The 17,270-nt window shown below is 43.7% G+C and overlaps 1 protein-coding gene across 1 annotated transcript in view; it reads left to right on the plus strand.

Annotated features, from left to right (window-relative positions):
- Ebf2 (EBF transcription factor 2) overlaps window positions 1–17,270 on the plus strand; it is a 176,461-nt gene that overhangs the window by 148,134 nt on the left and 11,057 nt on the right. Inside the window, exons 11-14 of the mRNA XM_005339890.5 lie at window positions 9,994–10,082; window positions 11,817–11,882; window positions 11,963–12,140; window positions 13,615–13,800. Of these exons, the coding sequence (XP_005339947.1) occupies window positions 9,994–10,082; window positions 11,817–11,882; window positions 11,963–12,140; window positions 13,615–13,800 (519 nt within the window). The remainder of the gene's footprint in view (window positions 1–9,993; window positions 10,083–11,816; window positions 11,883–11,962; window positions 12,141–13,614; window positions 13,801–17,270) is intronic.

A 17,270-nucleotide genomic window follows, 5' to 3' on the forward strand; every position in this document is an offset into this window, starting at 1 on the left:
GGGACAGCCAGAGAGTATGAAGGGGTCTCAGAAGAAGGCTTACCTCTGCCTAGGTTTTCTACAGGCCACACTCTCAGTGTGACATGGTGACTCAGAGCCTGTGAAGGGCTTTGAATTCCTTCGAAGTGACAGCCACGTGCCTGTCCACAAATAACTGAGTTTGCAGAAGATGAAGGCATGACAGGCTTATCACTCCTGGGAACTTGGCACCAGGTGGTAGGCAACACCCCGAGGGTTGCTGCTGAGCAGTAGAGAGGCAGAGACGGAATGGAGAGACTCGGATTTTCATCCCAGCTCTGGGGGAAGAATCATGTAACTCTTCCTTGCACCATTTTTCTACCCTAAAGAATGGAGATATATTTAGCTAACTGGGAAGAGGAAGGTCGAGAGGTCTGCAAAGCTAATTGTATGTATAGATACAAAAGCAGAATTCACTGTGGCCGGCACTGGAAGGAGATGCCTATACAGCAGGTCTTCAGAGCCCCGGTGGCTCCTCCCTGGTCACTGTTGGGTGGCCTTTCTCCGTGTCTTCTTGGGAAAGGTGGGTTCTTGTTGAAAGAACTCCCACATCATGCCCTTCATGTTGCGATCTAGATTAGAACTCAGGGCTCTGCGGGAAACAGAGAAGGCCAAGGAATGCGGACCCTGCAGATGGGGGTCAAGGGAAAGCCAAGAGGGGTCAAGAGAGGAGGGGCCCCAGCTGCCACGGGTGCCTGCAGATGCTTGTGGAGGTGTGCAGTGGAATTTAGGGGTGAAGGAAGCAGCTGGACTGGATGGGACACACTGGGAAACCAGAGAAATGGTGGCAATACCCTCTACCCCCCAAATACGTCTTCCCTTTGACTCCAGCAGAAATTAAACATGTTGATTAAATACCTTGCTCATCATTTGGGAGAACTGGTGTTCACCAACAGGAAGAGGCAGCAGCTGGGGGGAGAACCTAGAAGCCTGGATTTTGCCACAAACTTTCAAATCACACCCCAGATAGTGTCTTCCCGAAGGCTCTGCACGAGGCCTGGGGTCTTCCCTCCATAAAGCTGCTCTGCACAGATGTGCAGACTGGATTTCAAATGTTAATAGCTCATCCGATTTGCATTTCTTCTTCTTCTTTTTTAATAGCATCATCTGCACGCATGCACCCCCCGCCTCCCCCAAAAAAGAATCCTATTGAAGAAATGAACCTGGTTCTTAGTTAAACATCCCCAATTCAGACATCAAAAACTGGCCCTGGGTTGAATCGTTCCCTGTTCACCCTGGAAACAGGTTGGATCAACAGCCCCCATGGGCTCCTGCACTTTTGTGAAGTTGCCTGTGCCCGACCTGCATCGAAATCCCCATCCACCCTTTAGCGGAGTCTGAGGAATGACATCCCATGGTTGGCCCCAGAGTAGGAAGCGTTGCTTCACTGGAGACATCCCAGGCCCTTAATGGACTGGTGCTCCCGGCTATAATATTCTAAATGCACATTACAGAGAGCAGGCGCGGACTCATAACTGCTCCGTTGTGGCATTTAGATTTACCCTTGAAATTTATCTTTAATTTTTACAGTTGTCTCCTTAACCATGTATATTACTCCCTTCTTCAAACAATCTGTCTTGCGGCTGCAGTGTTTCTTGAAACCAAAGCGTAATTAAATATTAAATTAATATTTCATTTAAAATTAAATATCAGAGGCTTCAGTCTAATCTTTGGCTTGTGCACTGTTGATTCTCGCCTCGTATTCTTGTTCTTGTGTCCACAAAGGCAGGTGCCGTCTCTGAATAACCTGTTCCCGCCTTATCTCTATTCCTCTTATTTTCTCTTTGGCTCTACAAGACTTGGGCTACATTGAAACAAATTGATGTGGTGAGACATTGCCACGTTGTCACAGTTAAGGGCCACTCAATAGCCTATGACTTCAACCCCACCCACCTCGACTTCTCAGAGAAGAATGTCATCACTCAAAATAAGTAATAGCCTTAGAATCATAAAATGCAAGAGTTTGCAAGGGGGTCTGGAGACGATGTAGTCCAACTACTTGTCTTTGAAGGGAACGGAGCCCCCTGCGTGGCTGGGTGAACCTGGCATCCTTGGTCAGTGCCAGGATTTAAGGCAAATCCCAAGAACAGCCAGCTTCTGGTCCCAAGCACTTCAGATACGGGATATAGCCTTTGACTTTTGGACCTGTTAGGAGTGGGGTGTAGGTAGACGATTGGACGAAGAGATTGGGAACAGGAGGGGAGAGAGAGAGATTGAAGGGATTGAAGGATTCTGAAGTCATGGATCCTATAAAGGAAGGAGAGCATAGGTAAGTCCTGAAGATGAAATGCCCATGTGCTTCTAAACTAACCTTAGAGCTGCGTGGCTCTGTGCCTTCCTGCCTTGGCAACAGAGAGCATCTCCTGACTGAAGCCCCATGGGAGGTATCCTATGCTTAGCCAGGTCCGTCTTCTGGTCTGCTGTTTATCTGGCAATCAAATTCCACAGGTTTTCTTTTTTTTTTTTTTTTTTGCTTATATTGGCTTTGCTTTTTATAAAACAAAAAGATTTCTTTCAATTGTTTATTCTTGAAAGAAGTGGTGATTTAGAGTTGGGACTCCAGGGTCCTCTGGTTCTGTGGGCTGTCTCTTTTGGTGGACCATCCACTCTGGATATGTGACCCAATGAATGCACATGCACAATCACGCAGCTGGGATTGGAATTTCTACTTCTGCTGGTCTCTTGATGGCCATCCATAGACCTCATGGTGATCCTAGGACCCAAGTGAAGATTTGCTGGTGAGCAAATATGGACCCCAGACCTGCAATGTGTTCCACCCACATCTCCAGAATGGCAGCTGGATGGAGCACTGAGACCTCCCTTCACCCCATTGACTTCTCCTCTCAAATTCCAAATATGATTTTGCCATGTTTGTGGTCTGTACTCCCCGCTGGTCACAGGCAAAAATGACACCCGCCATGTTGATGCTGTATCATGGAGGGTTGACCAGCACTCCAGCACAGGGCCTCCTTGCAGCATTAGCCTGGCATCCTGATGGTTTTGGGAAACAGAAATAGAAGCATAGCTGGGGTAAAGTGGCTTTGTTCTTGTACTTCCCTTAAAGAAAGAAAATAAAAATATAGAATTTATGTTTCATCAATCCTTTGGGAAAATTAATATTGAGCACCTGCCAGATTTTTTGTTTTTTAAATAAGTGGTTCCCAGTAGATATTTTTAGTTAAATAATATTTACTCAAAAAAGGAAACCTTTCACACATTGCTTATAGTTTATATCTATTTGTTGGGCCCAAGATATGTAAGTAACCTCGTATATTATACTCTCAATCAAAATGAGAAATGACATGTACGATCCAGGCTCTCAGGAGAAATATTATGAAATCTCAAGGTATTGATGAAAGTTTTTCAAGGCTGATCCAAATGGGATTTAGATTCTGTGGCAGTTGAAATGTGTATTATTAAACTCCTTGAGCAAACTCAAATGACTCCCAGTGGAGGATTAAGATGTTCTATGTATAGCAAAGACGAAATTCTCATGTCTGAGTTTTCTCTATTGAATTCCCCCTTGATTAGCTTCTGTAATATTTAACTTCATGCCAAGCCATAATTATTTAATAAAAGGTAAATATAAATTATATTTCGGTGGGGGATATGACCTTTTACCTTAATGTTATATTACTAAAGAAAGACATAGACAAATAGAGCCTATAGATTGAAGCGTATTTTTAATTTACTCTATTTTTGCGTTGCCAGCACTTCTCTGTCTCTGTCAGCCAGAGGGTTGGCAGAGCTTCACAACATCCCACCTGCCATGTGGTAGGCAAGGCTGTAAATTAACACGGTGGTGGCGGTTAATGACCTGGCTGGCCCTTGGAGACCCTCTTGGTGCTGGTCTTGGGCACCTCATTAGCTAATTGAGGTTTGCTTGGCTTGCACCAGGCCTGAAAAGGCAGGAAACACCCAGGGACCTGGGGAGAAGACATGTGGCAGGGAAGCAGCGATTCAAAGGAAGCTCAATCTAGAGGATGCAGAAACAACTGGTCAGTGGGAAGCTAGTTTGGAACCCAAGTGAGAGTCGTCAAACCAACCTTGGTGTTGTAAAGGCTGCTGAAAGTGGTGTTTCCTCTTTTGGTTTGGTGTTGACTCTACAGAGCCTGAGTCATTTTGTCTTTGTGGTTGCTACTTCAGATGTGCGCTTGGTTAAATGAGATTGTGTGTTTGTGTGTGTGTGTGTGTGTGTGTGTGTGTGTTTGCTCCCTGTCCATTCAGATGACAATGTTGTGTTTCACTGCGCTCTCTCTCATTTGGATACACATGTGACCCTTCCTACCGTTTGCACCTAGGACATCTGGTGGCAGGGACCTGTCAAAATTGTCAGCATAAAAAAAATAGACAATTACGTCTGATCTACTTTTTCCATTTAAAGCATGAAGTCCTCACCCCGTGTGGTCGAGATACTCTGCTCTTCCTGGGGGTGAGGAGATGGCGAGGGGAGGGCAGGAACGATAAGCCAGAAAGGACCCTTCTGTCCTGGGGGTTTCCATTCTGTTCGTGGACAGCACGTGATAAATTCTCTGAAAGAGAAACTGTCGGCTACTTTCCACCTCTGTGTACTGCTTGGGGCCCAGCATCTGAGAATTCCCCTAGAAAGAGCAGAAAGAACCAAGCAAGAAGGTGAGTGGCGGGAGGGCCATGGGTGGAGCACCATAGTCCAGGGGGAGGCAGTGTGTCCCTGCGGGGGGTGACCATGCAGATGGGAAGGAGGGGACAGAGGGGTAGTGGAGAGAGTGAAGGATGGACTTCCTTCCCAGGATCTTCCTGTCACCTGTGTCTGGCACATCAGGAGCAAACCCATAGCTAGAACTTTTTCAGTTTTATCCATCCAAGGAAATCCTTGCACTGGATAGCAAAATAGTGCATGGTTCACAAAAGACCAGGTGATAACTGGCTTGGAGGATTTTGTCACCAGCTCAGTTCGTCCTGCAGCACAGGACAGCCGTTTATTTTGCTGACTGATGCCAAGTGGGGCCTTTTTCCACTCTCAGTGACTGAGAAGTCAGGTGATGGGGGGAGGGGGATGGTTCCATACTCCACGTCTGCAGCCCTTGTCTCGAAACTGGGGAGGAAGCACCAAGAGTGACGGGAGGAGTGTCTTCAGTTCCACAGCAGGAAAGCGAAGGGTGCAGGCTTTGGGGTCAGAGAAGCCGGGCTTCCGATCCCACCTGGAGCTGAATCTAACACTGAGATGAAACCCAGGCCGGGGGTTGCAATGAGGATTTAAAGAATGAATAGGTGTGGCATGGGTAGCCGGATGTCCGAAACAGTAAGCCTCCAGTGTATTCTAACAGTGGTCATTAGAATTTTAGTTATTGCATATTATAGCCTCCAAAATACTGTTTTTAAAGAAAAAAGGCTTCTGAAATGACTGATAGTATGGTGCTAAGTAGAAAATAAAGTTCACAGAATGATTTTAAGTATGCATACAGCTATTCTCGCATGTGTTTCTGGGTAAGATGGTATTGTTAGGGCAGACATTTAATTTGCCTCCCACTCCACCAAGGTCCTCAGGGGATATTTTCAGAAAAACATAAAAATGAGGGAAATGTGGGTTTCATGCTCAAAGCTAGGCTGGTGTCATTGAGATGCCAGAATGTTGTGCCCTGTGCCAACAGGGCTGTGTTGGAGCCCGAGGGCAAGCTGGACCCCTGATTCTCCTCCTAGGAAACAGCAGCAATACAAACACAGGGACATGGTGGAAAGACAACTTTGTTCTAGCAAAAATGGGTAGGATGTGTTAAATAATGTATCAAAAACTTTATGAAATAAAACATTAAAGCATTACCTGTGGGATACCAACAAGACACATGTATTCATCCGCAAAAACATTCAATTTCCAAAAGGTAGATTTGTAAAGCCCAGTACCGTTACCTAGAATAAACAACTGCAATCTCTTACCCAACTCTCTAGAACATTCTTCTGAAATGAAAGGAAGATTAGAAATATGACTATTTGGAAAATGACAACCAAAAGGAGAGATAAAATGATAGGAGTTTAAATTTTGAACAAAAACCCACAATAAATCTACAGCAATATATTTAACATCTGGAGGAAATGGATGTCTTTCTAGGAAAATCCAAATGAAGTTGAAAATAAAGAATGAGTCCAAGATTTCTGATTGGCCATCAGGTGGCTGATGTTGCCCTCACTGGGAATCTCGGGAGCTTGGGGGTCCAGGTTGGGAGAAATCTAAGGGACATCCTGGTGGATGCCTCCAGCCAACCGCTGGCTACACGAGGCTGAATCCCCAGCACATCATCCGGAACAGGGATGAAGATTTGTGGCCATCACACACAGCTTGACCTGGGATTCTAGGGGAATGGCTGAAGTTGGCCAGGAGAAGGTGTAGCAAGGCAGAAGATGGCCTCCTCAGGAACCTCGAAGAGCATCAACATCTACAAAACAGGCAAAGATACGGTCCTGAAAGCAGGCTGGGATGCCCTGGGAAGAGAGGTAGGCAGAAAGCAGAGGAGGGAGAGTTCCGGAAGGAACCAATGATGGATGGAAATAGTTCCAGAAGGAGAGGGTGTGAGCAGTGTCTCAGGCTAATGTCAGATTAAAATTAAGGATGGAAAAGTTCCCTTCCGTTTGGTTAAGATGTTGTTGGCGACCTTGACAAGAACAATTTCAGTAAGTTTCCTTTCAACTTTAAGCCAAGGGATATTCCTCATGCTATGAGTTTTATATAGCACAGCCCGAAACATAGAGAACTTCTCAATTTATTCTTCAAAACTCCCAAGCTGGGCAGAACAGTGTTCCTGATCCCAGTTATTCATACGACACATGAATCCCTAATGACAGCAATGATTATGGGCACCCAAGGGGCTCAGCATGTGCCGGGCACTATTCTTAGGTCCGTGACTGATTTAATCCTCACTCCGGTAATCACAGGAAAATGCCAACAAATTAAATTCATATTTTACTAAGAATATTCTCTGAACATCCAGGAGTTCATGTTTAATTGTGAAATATTGGAAGATTCCTTTAAAAATACAATAGAAACTGGTCAGAGGAGAAAATTCCCCCAATTGTAATTTTCTAAAATTGGAGCAAGTCCTGATGAAACACTGACTGAAGCTTGGTAAAGAGTATCCGCCTCAAAGAACCAGCACCACACTTGGTGGTGAGATGTTGGTGTCTTTCCCATCTAGAGGGAAACAAGCAGGAAGTATCTATTGTCCTTCTTTGCGGGTTTTGATTGAGATGAGAATGGGAGCAAGAGGGCTAAATGGGCTAGACTTACCTATCAGAAGGAAGGGCGACCATCCTACAGGGAGATGTTGGGAAAGCAAAGACTAAGAGCAGGAAGAGAGCGGGGTCAGGGGAGCGGCCACAGAAGGATAGACAGCTCTGTTTGGCTAAGATCTTCCATACACCAAGCACTGCACTGGGTACTTAATAAATTGTTGCAGCGATGTGGACGGCCAGCCATGAGAGGGACTTCAAATAGAAGCCTACAGAAGCCAGCTGTGGAGGCAGAACTGAGACCCACATCTTGATTCTAAAGCTGATACTCTTAATGACTACGCGTGGCCACGATCTACGCTCACGCGCACTGACTGCACAGATCCATAAAGAGAGTTCCTAGATACTAGAAAGACTCTTAAAAAACATAATGCAGTCATAATCATATTCATGATGAAAACAGAAAAAAGTGAGATAGGTAGAAAACAAAAGTGAAAACCAGAAAGCTCCACACCAGGGTCATGAACACCACACATTCTCCAGGGGGACCTCAGGGAGAAAATGGGGCATTCATATAAAATCAACTAATTGTTTTCTCTAGCTGTAGGTTCAATGCAACTGAATTTTTTTAAAAAAAAAATTTCCTAAGAATTAGGGGAATTGTGTGTATGATTCACACATCACTTCACAGTGGGCCGCATTCTGAAATACGCATCGTTAGGCAATTTTGGTGGTTAAGTAAGCATTGCAAAACAGGCTCACACAAACGCCGGCGGTCCAGCCCTACACACCTAGGCTGTGTGTACATACTATTGTACATGGGGCCTCTGATTGACTGAACATTGTTATGTGGTTTCTGAGCAGGAGCCTGTGTGTGTGTGTGTGTGTGTGTGTTTCATAGACCCTGCTGCAGTCAGGATGTCAGGGTGGTCTCTCTGTACGTAATGGGATAATGTAGCATGATGACAAAGTGTTAAAAATCTTAATATATAGTAACATATTTTTTACAAGTCAGAAGACCTATTCCCAATAGAAAAGATTGCAGAAAGTATTAAGACATCCAAAAGAGCAAAATTAAAATGATCTGCAAATATAAGAAAATATTCATTGACCTCAGTGGGGAATGAACAAGCCGAAGTTGAGATGATTGTGTGTGTTGCTGGAGGAAGCGTGAATTCATGTGTCCTTCTGAGGAGTGATTACACAGTATGTGTGCCAGGCCTTAAATATCAATCATGATTTTTGGTCCAGTAATTCTAATTCTCGGCATTTCCCAATTGCAGTAATTAAAGTTATGCACAAAAGATAATTATTACTCTGATTTTTATAATAGTGAGAAATTAGGATCACATTAAATACCCAACATTAGGAAGTCATTTAAATAAATTATAGAACATGTCATGGAAAAATATGCAAGGATTTTAAATAATGCTATAAAAAGAATGTGTAATAACCTGGAGGAAGTTTATGGTTGTACAGTATTGTTAAATGGAATGAAGTAGGTTATATAACAGTGTGAATAGTATATCTGAATAATTTTAAGTGTGTGTGTGTTTAAATCTGGAAGGACATGAGTAAAAAAATGTTCATCCTGATCATCTCTTGAACGGTGGGTTAATGGAGGATTTTATTTTTACTATATGTTTAAAATTGTTCATGATTTCTTTTAAAAAAGTACAGTTTTGATAGAAAAATAGCAACAGATGTTCATAAAACACATATGCAAATAGAAAGATTAAAGAAACACTCCTTCCGGTGTTCATTGTTGTTTGACAGGCATGCAGACAATTATTATTTTATTCTTTGTGTCTTTTTCTTTGATCAAGCAATATTTTTAAAGCCATAAAATTTGAACAAAAAACTTTAAAAATAAAGGAAGGGAGGACGAAGGAGAAAGAATAAAGGAATTAACTCTGAAAACAATGCTTTCCAGGGGCTGGGTTGTGGCTCAGCAGTAGAGTGTTCACCTAGCACGTGCGAGGCCCTGGGTTCAATCCTCAGCACCACATAAAATAATACATAAATAAAATAAAGGTATTATATCCAACTACAACTAAAAACTAAATGTTTTTTAAAAATGCTTTACAGTAGGGAAAGTGGTGAAGTGTGTCACTCATTCACTCACTCGTTTTATAATGACTCATACTCCCTGCGAACCAGGCTGTTCTCAGTGGTGGGACCACAGAGTGGAACAGAATGGGCTCTGTTCCCCTGGACCTTATTGTGTAGTGAGGGAGCCTGGTGTTTAAAAAAAAAAAGTATGGATAACTAACTATAATTGCAAATTGTGAAAGTGCATTTTTCATAAGAACAAAGTTATGAGGACAAGATCGTAGAAGGTTTATGTATGTAGGAATGCAAATATTTAAGAGACTGAATAAGAAAACCTGATACTTAGAAGAATAAATAGATGGAAAGGCATACTAGGGAAAGAGAAGAGAGGAAGAAGAGAAGGGAAATAGAATAACGGTAGTTTATTACCTTCACAAGAAATTCCAATACATTTGGTTGTTGAATATTTTGATATTTGAGAGTGAGAAGGCAGAAATGGCAAGATGATTATAATAATCCTGAAATCTTGAAATGTTATTCTAATGGGAAAACATAAAATTACTATGAATTCTAAATTTATGTGTGAATTAACTGATGTCAGTGGACCCTTAAATGGTTGCATCAACTCTTAGACAGGATCAGAGCCTTTTTCTTACCTGTGGAAGACTTTCTCGCTTGCTTTGAGGTCTGGACGCAGACTCAAAGAGGATTTTTGTCTTTCAGCACTGAATGAACCCACCATAGACTACGGCTTCCAGAGGCTGCAGAAAGTCATCCCCAGGCATCCCGGAGATCCTGAGAGGTTGGCTAAGGTAAAAACGCTTTGGAAATTGATGTATGAAAACCTTCTGTACAGTTTCAGCAAGTTTTGTCAGATCCAGCCATTTAAGTCCCATTAAAATTAATTAGGCCTTGCAATTAGCTAAGCTTCAGATATTAGATGAACATAAAATTCTTACTAAGATGAAATATATTCTGTTTAATCTCGGAGGATATATGAAATATGAAGATTTGGGCCTATAAAACAGATATGCTACAAGAATACTCGCTTTATAAAACACTGCCAACTTCACAAAAATAAATATTTGCATAATTGCTTAAAAGTTTAAGCTTGCACTTGTTTGTATATAAATGATTTTATTTGCCTGTAATTGCAGGTGCCCATCAATTCACAATCAAGTATTCATTGATGGCCAATTGTGCGCATAAGAACTTAATGAAGATAAAAGTGTCTCTATACAAAACTTCTGTGAAATGCATCATTTTTAAATGAACTTACTTATGGAAACTACATTTTACATCTGGCCCATGATGTTAGCTTTCTTCGTTTAAAAAAATACAGCAACTTATTAGTTGTCATTCAACGAATGAGAAACTATTAAATTTTTGCATTTATATTTGTCTTTTAAACACACACAGTATGAAATGCCATGTTCTCTATTCTGTACTGTGAGTAAAATTCAAGCACTAGTTGCTTCTACCTCGCACCTTTATTTTCCTCCTGGAAAAATCCCCAGCCCCACCATTAAATTAGATGATATCTGGAAAGTAGGTTAATAGCAATTTAAAAGGCCGTAAAGAACAGGAGGTGGAAAAGACAAAATGAGAGGACAGGGATTCATGATTACTAATTCTCTCTGGTTAAACTGAACAGGGGGGAATATTATTGAAAGAATTCATCTTTATTAGGAGAGAATTTTGCAGAAGGCACTGCCAAGATAATTTCAGTACTTTGGACAACTCCTTGGCAGGCTGCTAAACCCAGGCCCATCAATCATCTTAGGAATATTTGGTTAATTAGGTTACCAGACTTTTTTCGTACAGTGGTCTGCAAGGAGTTTCTAATAGAATTCCCATGACGTTAATTTTAACCAACCTCACCCTCAATGTGTGGTTGACGACCTTTAATGGTGAATTTCATGCAGGTACATATTCATGATCTATGATTATATTCGACCTCTTGGCTAATTATTTACATTTGGGGGGATGTGTGCACTTTTTATTTTTATCTGTAATTTTCTTTTTTTTTTTGCCATTTGGGGTTTTGCTTTTGATGGTACCCCCACTGTGTTAGTTAGCTTTTCATCACTGTGACCAAAATACTTAAACAATTTAAAGGAAGAAAGATTTACTTTGGCTCATGGTTAACTGGTTCCTTTGCTCTGGGCCTGAAGTGAGATAGAACATCATGGCAGAAGACTATGGTGGAGGAAGGCACAGGGAAGCAGGGAGAGGGAGAGAGGGAGAGAGACAGATAGACACAGAGAGAGAAGAAGAGGTAGCTTCATGGCCTGCTCCAGTGACCGGCTTCCTCGAACCAGGTCCCACCACCTGACGTTTCCGCCATCTTCCACGAATGTCACCAAATTATTAATCCATTAATGGATTGATTCATCTACTGATGAAGTCAGAGCCCTCATGGAAAGTCTTCCCTAAATCCTGCCTCTGAATATTGCCGCATTTAGGGACCAAGACTTCAACACGGGGATCTTTGGGGGAGACTTTAGATGCAGACCCTAACACCCAGCCTTTCTTTCCTTTTCCAGGAAATGCTGTTGAAAAGAGCCGCAGACCTCGTGGAGGCCCTCTACGGCACGCCTCACAATAACCAGGTTAGGAGCCCACAGCTTCTGCTCTGTCCAGCTTGACTCTTTGCTGCACCCAATGCTCACCCTGACCTGCCGTTTTGCAGGACATCATTCTGAAGCGAGCTGCAGACATTGCCGAAGCTCTCTACAGTGTCCCCAGGAATCCCAGCCAGATTCCAGCTCTCTCCAGCTCCCCAGCTCACAGCGGCATGATGGGAATCAATTCTTACGGCAGCCAGCTTGGGGTCAGCATCTCAGAGTCCACACAAGGAAATAACCAAGGTACCGGCTTTCTCAGAGTCAGAATTCAAATATGTCTTTTATGTTTAAAAGGTTGGTTCTGCTGGAGCAGAAGGAGGTAGAGCTTGAGTCCTGAACTGTTCTTCAGCGTGGCCCCAGATAAGCAGAACTAACATACACTGGATTATTTCAAAAATTTAGGTGGTATACTGTTAGATTCTGAGCTTCTATGTACCTGGTAGAATCCCTTTGCCTGGAAATATTTAAGAAGAAGATTGACTACTATAAATTTAGAATGGTTTAGGCATATGGAAATGAGGTTTACAGATATTGATTGAATACCATTTACACTTCTGCTATTATGATAATCAGGTGGATTAATGAAAAGAGGCTGATTGTCACCATTATCATTTATTATGCCCAACTCTCTTTTTAGTAACCAAGAGTGAATGAGTTGGTTTTATTGGGTAACTTCTGCAGTACTTTACCTTAAATAGCTACAAACTTATTGTCAGCTGTACTTTTATGTGCAAAGTATATCAGGTAAAGATTTTTTCAATGAAGTTGGTTTGATTATTAAAAGGCTAAACTATCATAAATTATTTTTTAAGACTAATTGTCCCTAATGACACCTGTAAGCTGGAGAGTTTTATTTCTAATTTTATTCATCCATTGGAAGAAAATGCCTCATTCTTTTGCCCAGAGTGAATTCTTAGGAAATGAGGAGAAATGTGTGATATGTGACGTGTTATTAGGGTGCCTTTCTCCCACCTCCAAAAGGTGCTATGGTGTATTAAATTGAGAAACAGTAGGTTAGCAAAGTTACTAGATGATTTATTCTCTAGGCCTTCTTATATATAAATCCTCAAGATGTGGACATAGCACATAGCATCTGCCCAACTTGAACCCCAAAGGCTCTTCTCAGTGATACCAGTTCACATCTCCTCGGACTGTAGTGCCTTAGGAAATGCTCATGTCTGAGGACTCCCACGGCTCCTGGACAGGGGCTGGAGGTGCCAGCTGCAGGCCTGAAAGAAGAGGGAGGGGGTAAGAGGGGCATGGCCTTGTGTCGGATGGGGAAGAAACGGAGGGATAAGAGGATGAGGACTTGGTCATCAGGTACCAAGACCCAGATAGAAGAGAGGAATAAGTTCTAGTATAGAACAGTTGGGTGACTAGAGTTAACACGGGTTTTTTGTATGTTTCAAAACAGCTGGAAGAGAGAATTTCGAATGATGCTAACACAAATAAATGATAACTCTTTGCGGTGGTAGGTATGCCAGTTACCCTGAGTTGGTCATTGTGCATCATCTGATATGTCAAAATTTCACACTGTCCCCTGTGACGTGTACAATTATATGTGGATTCAAAAAGAAGAGCTGAAAATAAACTTCCACTTCCCCTGCTGCCCAGGAGCAGCTTGGTGACAGTCGGGCCATCGTGGACCTGTGCTGGCCACGCTGGGCGCTACGGTGTAGACTGGTTGATTGACCTGGCGTCTTCCTTTGTTGTCAAGGATACATCCGCAACACAAGCAGCATCTCCCCGAGGGGATACTCCTCCAGCTCCACGCCTCAGCAATCCAACTACAGTACCTCCAGCAACAGTATGAATGGCTACAGCAACGTCCCCATGGCCAACCTGGGCGTCCCGGGGTCTCCGGGATTTCTGAACGGCTCGCCCACAGGCTCCCCGTATGGAAGTAAGTCCCCTCGTCGTCCGTCCTGCTCTCCGCCCACTGCCTGATGAAATGTCCTGCTGGCCTTTGGTTTCCCTGAGCTGGACTGTGACCAGCTGGGTCACTCCAGGCCTTCTGGGGAAAGAAAGAGACGAGACAATGACAGAGACCGCGTCCGTGTGACGTAGGTCCACAGGAAGGAGGAATTAAGAGTCCATTTCGGTTAACAATATGCGCCTTCCTCGTTAGTCACTTTGAGAGGCGATATTTTTATCTCATCTTCAGGAGAACTTTCTAGGTGGATGTTACCTCCGTATGATAGGTAAGGAATTGGAGTGCCCAGCAGTTAGCCTGCTTGCTCAAGATCACACGGCTAGGGTACAGCAGGGCAACAATTGGGGCATGGGATCCATGGTTTCAAGTTATTTTGTCACATGGTGGTCTGCTTTTCCTGTGTGAGGTGGCTCTTCCTCCATGAGACACCTCCAGAGAGGTGGGAGTTGACTGTGGGCAACAGTGTGGTGTATTGGGACAGAACCTCTTCATCTTAATCTAGGGTCTGGCAGCGAAGCCGACCCTCTGGGAAGTTGTGAAAACTCACTGGGTTGCTTTGGGAGCTAAGTTGGGACCTTGCACAATGGTCCCAGGAGTCGGAGAGGGTATGTTTTTCAAACCTACTTAGGGAATACATCAGGCCAGGGCCATGCAGACTTGGAGAGTCTGAGTGATTGACGTGCTGGGGGTTGTCGCAAGCCCAGTAGCTCGCCCTCTTTTCACCCAGAATGAATGGTTCCCTGGTGCCAGGAACAGGGACGTGTCAAGGACAGAGCACAGCCATGTCCACCCCGGCTCAGGAAGCGGCACCTCTCGGGGCTGCCTCTTGCAGCCTCTGGGCCTTTGGTTCCCAGGGGACACTCATGAGTTATTTCTGGGTTGTGTGTTCCGTCCCTGCACACAATACTCTATGCTGCCTAACGAGGACAGAGCACCCAACAGCAGAGGGTGGCAGAGGTCACTTCTTTTAGCACAGCTAAAATTTTGTTACCGCAGAGACAGGAGTTCCAGGTCGTGTCTCGTGAGATGGCCGAGATTTATTAGATCATCTAAGCCACTGGAGTACGGATGGATTGGTTTCCTTACTTATTGGGACCTTACCTTGTTCCCCAAATGTTTGGGGGAATCATAATAATGAATGGATAAAAGTGGAAACTAGTAAGAAACCAAGATAGAGCTGGAGCTGGAAATGCAGCTCAGTGGCAAAGTATGCACAAGACCCTGGGTTCAGTCCTCAGTGCCACAAAAAAAAAAAAAAAGAAAGAAAAAGAAACTGTGATGAAAGAAAAAAAGAATAAGTTTAGCAAAATTAGATAACTCCGAGGGCCACCATTGATGGCCTAGAGTCCATGCAAGGGAACCATTAGTTTGATTCTGAATTTACAAAATACTAAAGTGCAGAGAGGAATACTATTTGTAGAAGTTTTTGTGTGCACACATATTTTTTAAATATTTTAGTGGACACCATACCTTTATTTATTTTTATGTGGTGCTGGGGATGGAACCCAGGGCCTCGCACGTGCTGGGTGACCTCTCTAGCCCTGAGCCACAACCCCAACTTGTGTTATCAAGTTGAACCACACAAAATTCCTTCTAGTGGACCGTTTTGGATCTCAAAATGGAAATTCCATATGGTTGGATCATTCATGTATGCATTAGGGTGAGCCACACGAAGTAGTTGTTTTTGTGGATAAAAATGGCCAGCTAACAATGCAGGGCGTAGTGTGGTGGTGGGCAGGCAGGGGGAAGGAGACAGGAGGAGCAGGGAGGGGAGAGAACAGATGAAGGAAAATGCCCGGAGGTGGGGGGAGGGCTCATGGCATGATGCTCCTCAATATAATTTACCTGGGAGGGAGGGACTCCTCTCACCCCAGCCTGGGGCTGCATGGTTACTCATGCCCCCTGCTACAGGAAGAATAATGACACCCCAAACCTTTAAAGCACCTGCTAAAACAAGTCAGCATTCACAAAAGAGGGAAACGAGTCAGAGAAGCTGCCTTGCCCAGTGGGAGCAGGGAAGGCCACAGCGGGCCACCTCCCAGCACGGGGGGCACTAGAGTGATGATTTGCACCTTTGTATCTGGAGAAAGGGTCTCCAGGAGTTGCAGATGGGAGTGGGATTCCAAAGAGTGAATTCGTTACCATCAAATTCCAAATTCCTCTACTGCAAAACTATCAAATGCCCGACGGAGTTCATCACAGTAGCCCCTGCCTTGAGAGCTCTTCCCCTCTCTGGGAAAGAGGGAGAAAAATAAAAACCCAGGGAAAACATTTCGTCAATTCAGTTGCTTGTGTCTGAAAACACGATCCTACGATTTCTCATTTAATTTTTTTTAAACAAGCCTGATGCCCGATGTGGCTGGACCATGCTGTGGGGCAGTCACTTGCCAGAGACCTTAAAAAAAAAAAAAAAATGGCATCAAGCCTCTTGGTCAAGTTCGACTTGCGTTACAGCCGGTGCAGAGAATCAGACTCAGAACTCTGCCTCCTTCCTGCATTTGCCTCCACACTACTTCAAAAATGGCCAAACAGATGTTTTTTCAATTTTACATACAAACTTCACTTCCTGGCGGTAGCAGTGTGTGCCAAGTTCCAGCTCAGTGGAAGTTTTTATGGCTGAATTCGAAACCCCTGACAATAGGGGGTTATAATGAAATGCTGACAGACCCCTTAGCGCCAGCAAACTCAATGGCTCGGTGCGAAGGAGGCTCTGTGCCCGGGGGGTTCCAGCTGAGGCCCTGCAAGCCAATCAGTCCTTGGGAGAAGAAAAGTAGTTTTTCCCGAACTCCCCACATTCACATGGATTTCTGGGCCAGCACTGCTTGACTTTAGCTTGGCCTCTTTCCAGAGAGAGAGAGAGAGAGAGAGAGAGAGAGAGAGAGAGAGAGAGAGAGAGATGTCCGGAGAAATTCTCTCTTGGAAGTATGTGTGATCAACTTTCCTAAAATGGTAGGTCTGGTGTCCCCAAAGATTGATTGACTTAGCAAGTCTGCAACACCCAGGGGGCCATTTCTTCCCAAGCAGAATCGCCAACAAGCCAATCCAGAGTGTGGGACAGAATCCACCCAGGCAGGAGTCCAACCTGTCCTCAGAGATTCCTACCTCACCGAGAGCCCTACACTGTGCCCTAGTCTTCAATATTTTTTATATTATCAGAAATAAATATTAAGGCATTTTCTGTCATAAGATATTAAATGTAGAACATGTGCAGATAGTTTTTAAAAGGAAGCATACTTTCACCCTAAGCAAAGACCTCTTTTAATATTTTGATGTTTCTATCATGTTTCTTTAGAAAAGAAGAAAAAAATCCTATTACAGCAGTAACGTTCTCATTATAGACATTTTGAAAAGCTCATAAAGATGAAGAGAAGAAAAGCAAAACCACCCCTCCATTTCTAAGCAGGGATACCACTGTTAACTTTTAACACACCTTCCCAGTT

Source organism: Ictidomys tridecemlineatus, chromosome 14 (assembly GCF_052094955.1).
Source record: "Ictidomys tridecemlineatus isolate mIctTri1 chromosome 14, mIctTri1.hap1, whole genome shotgun sequence".
In the NCBI taxonomy this organism is placed as follows: Eukaryota; Metazoa; Chordata; class Mammalia; order Rodentia; family Sciuridae; genus Ictidomys; species Ictidomys tridecemlineatus.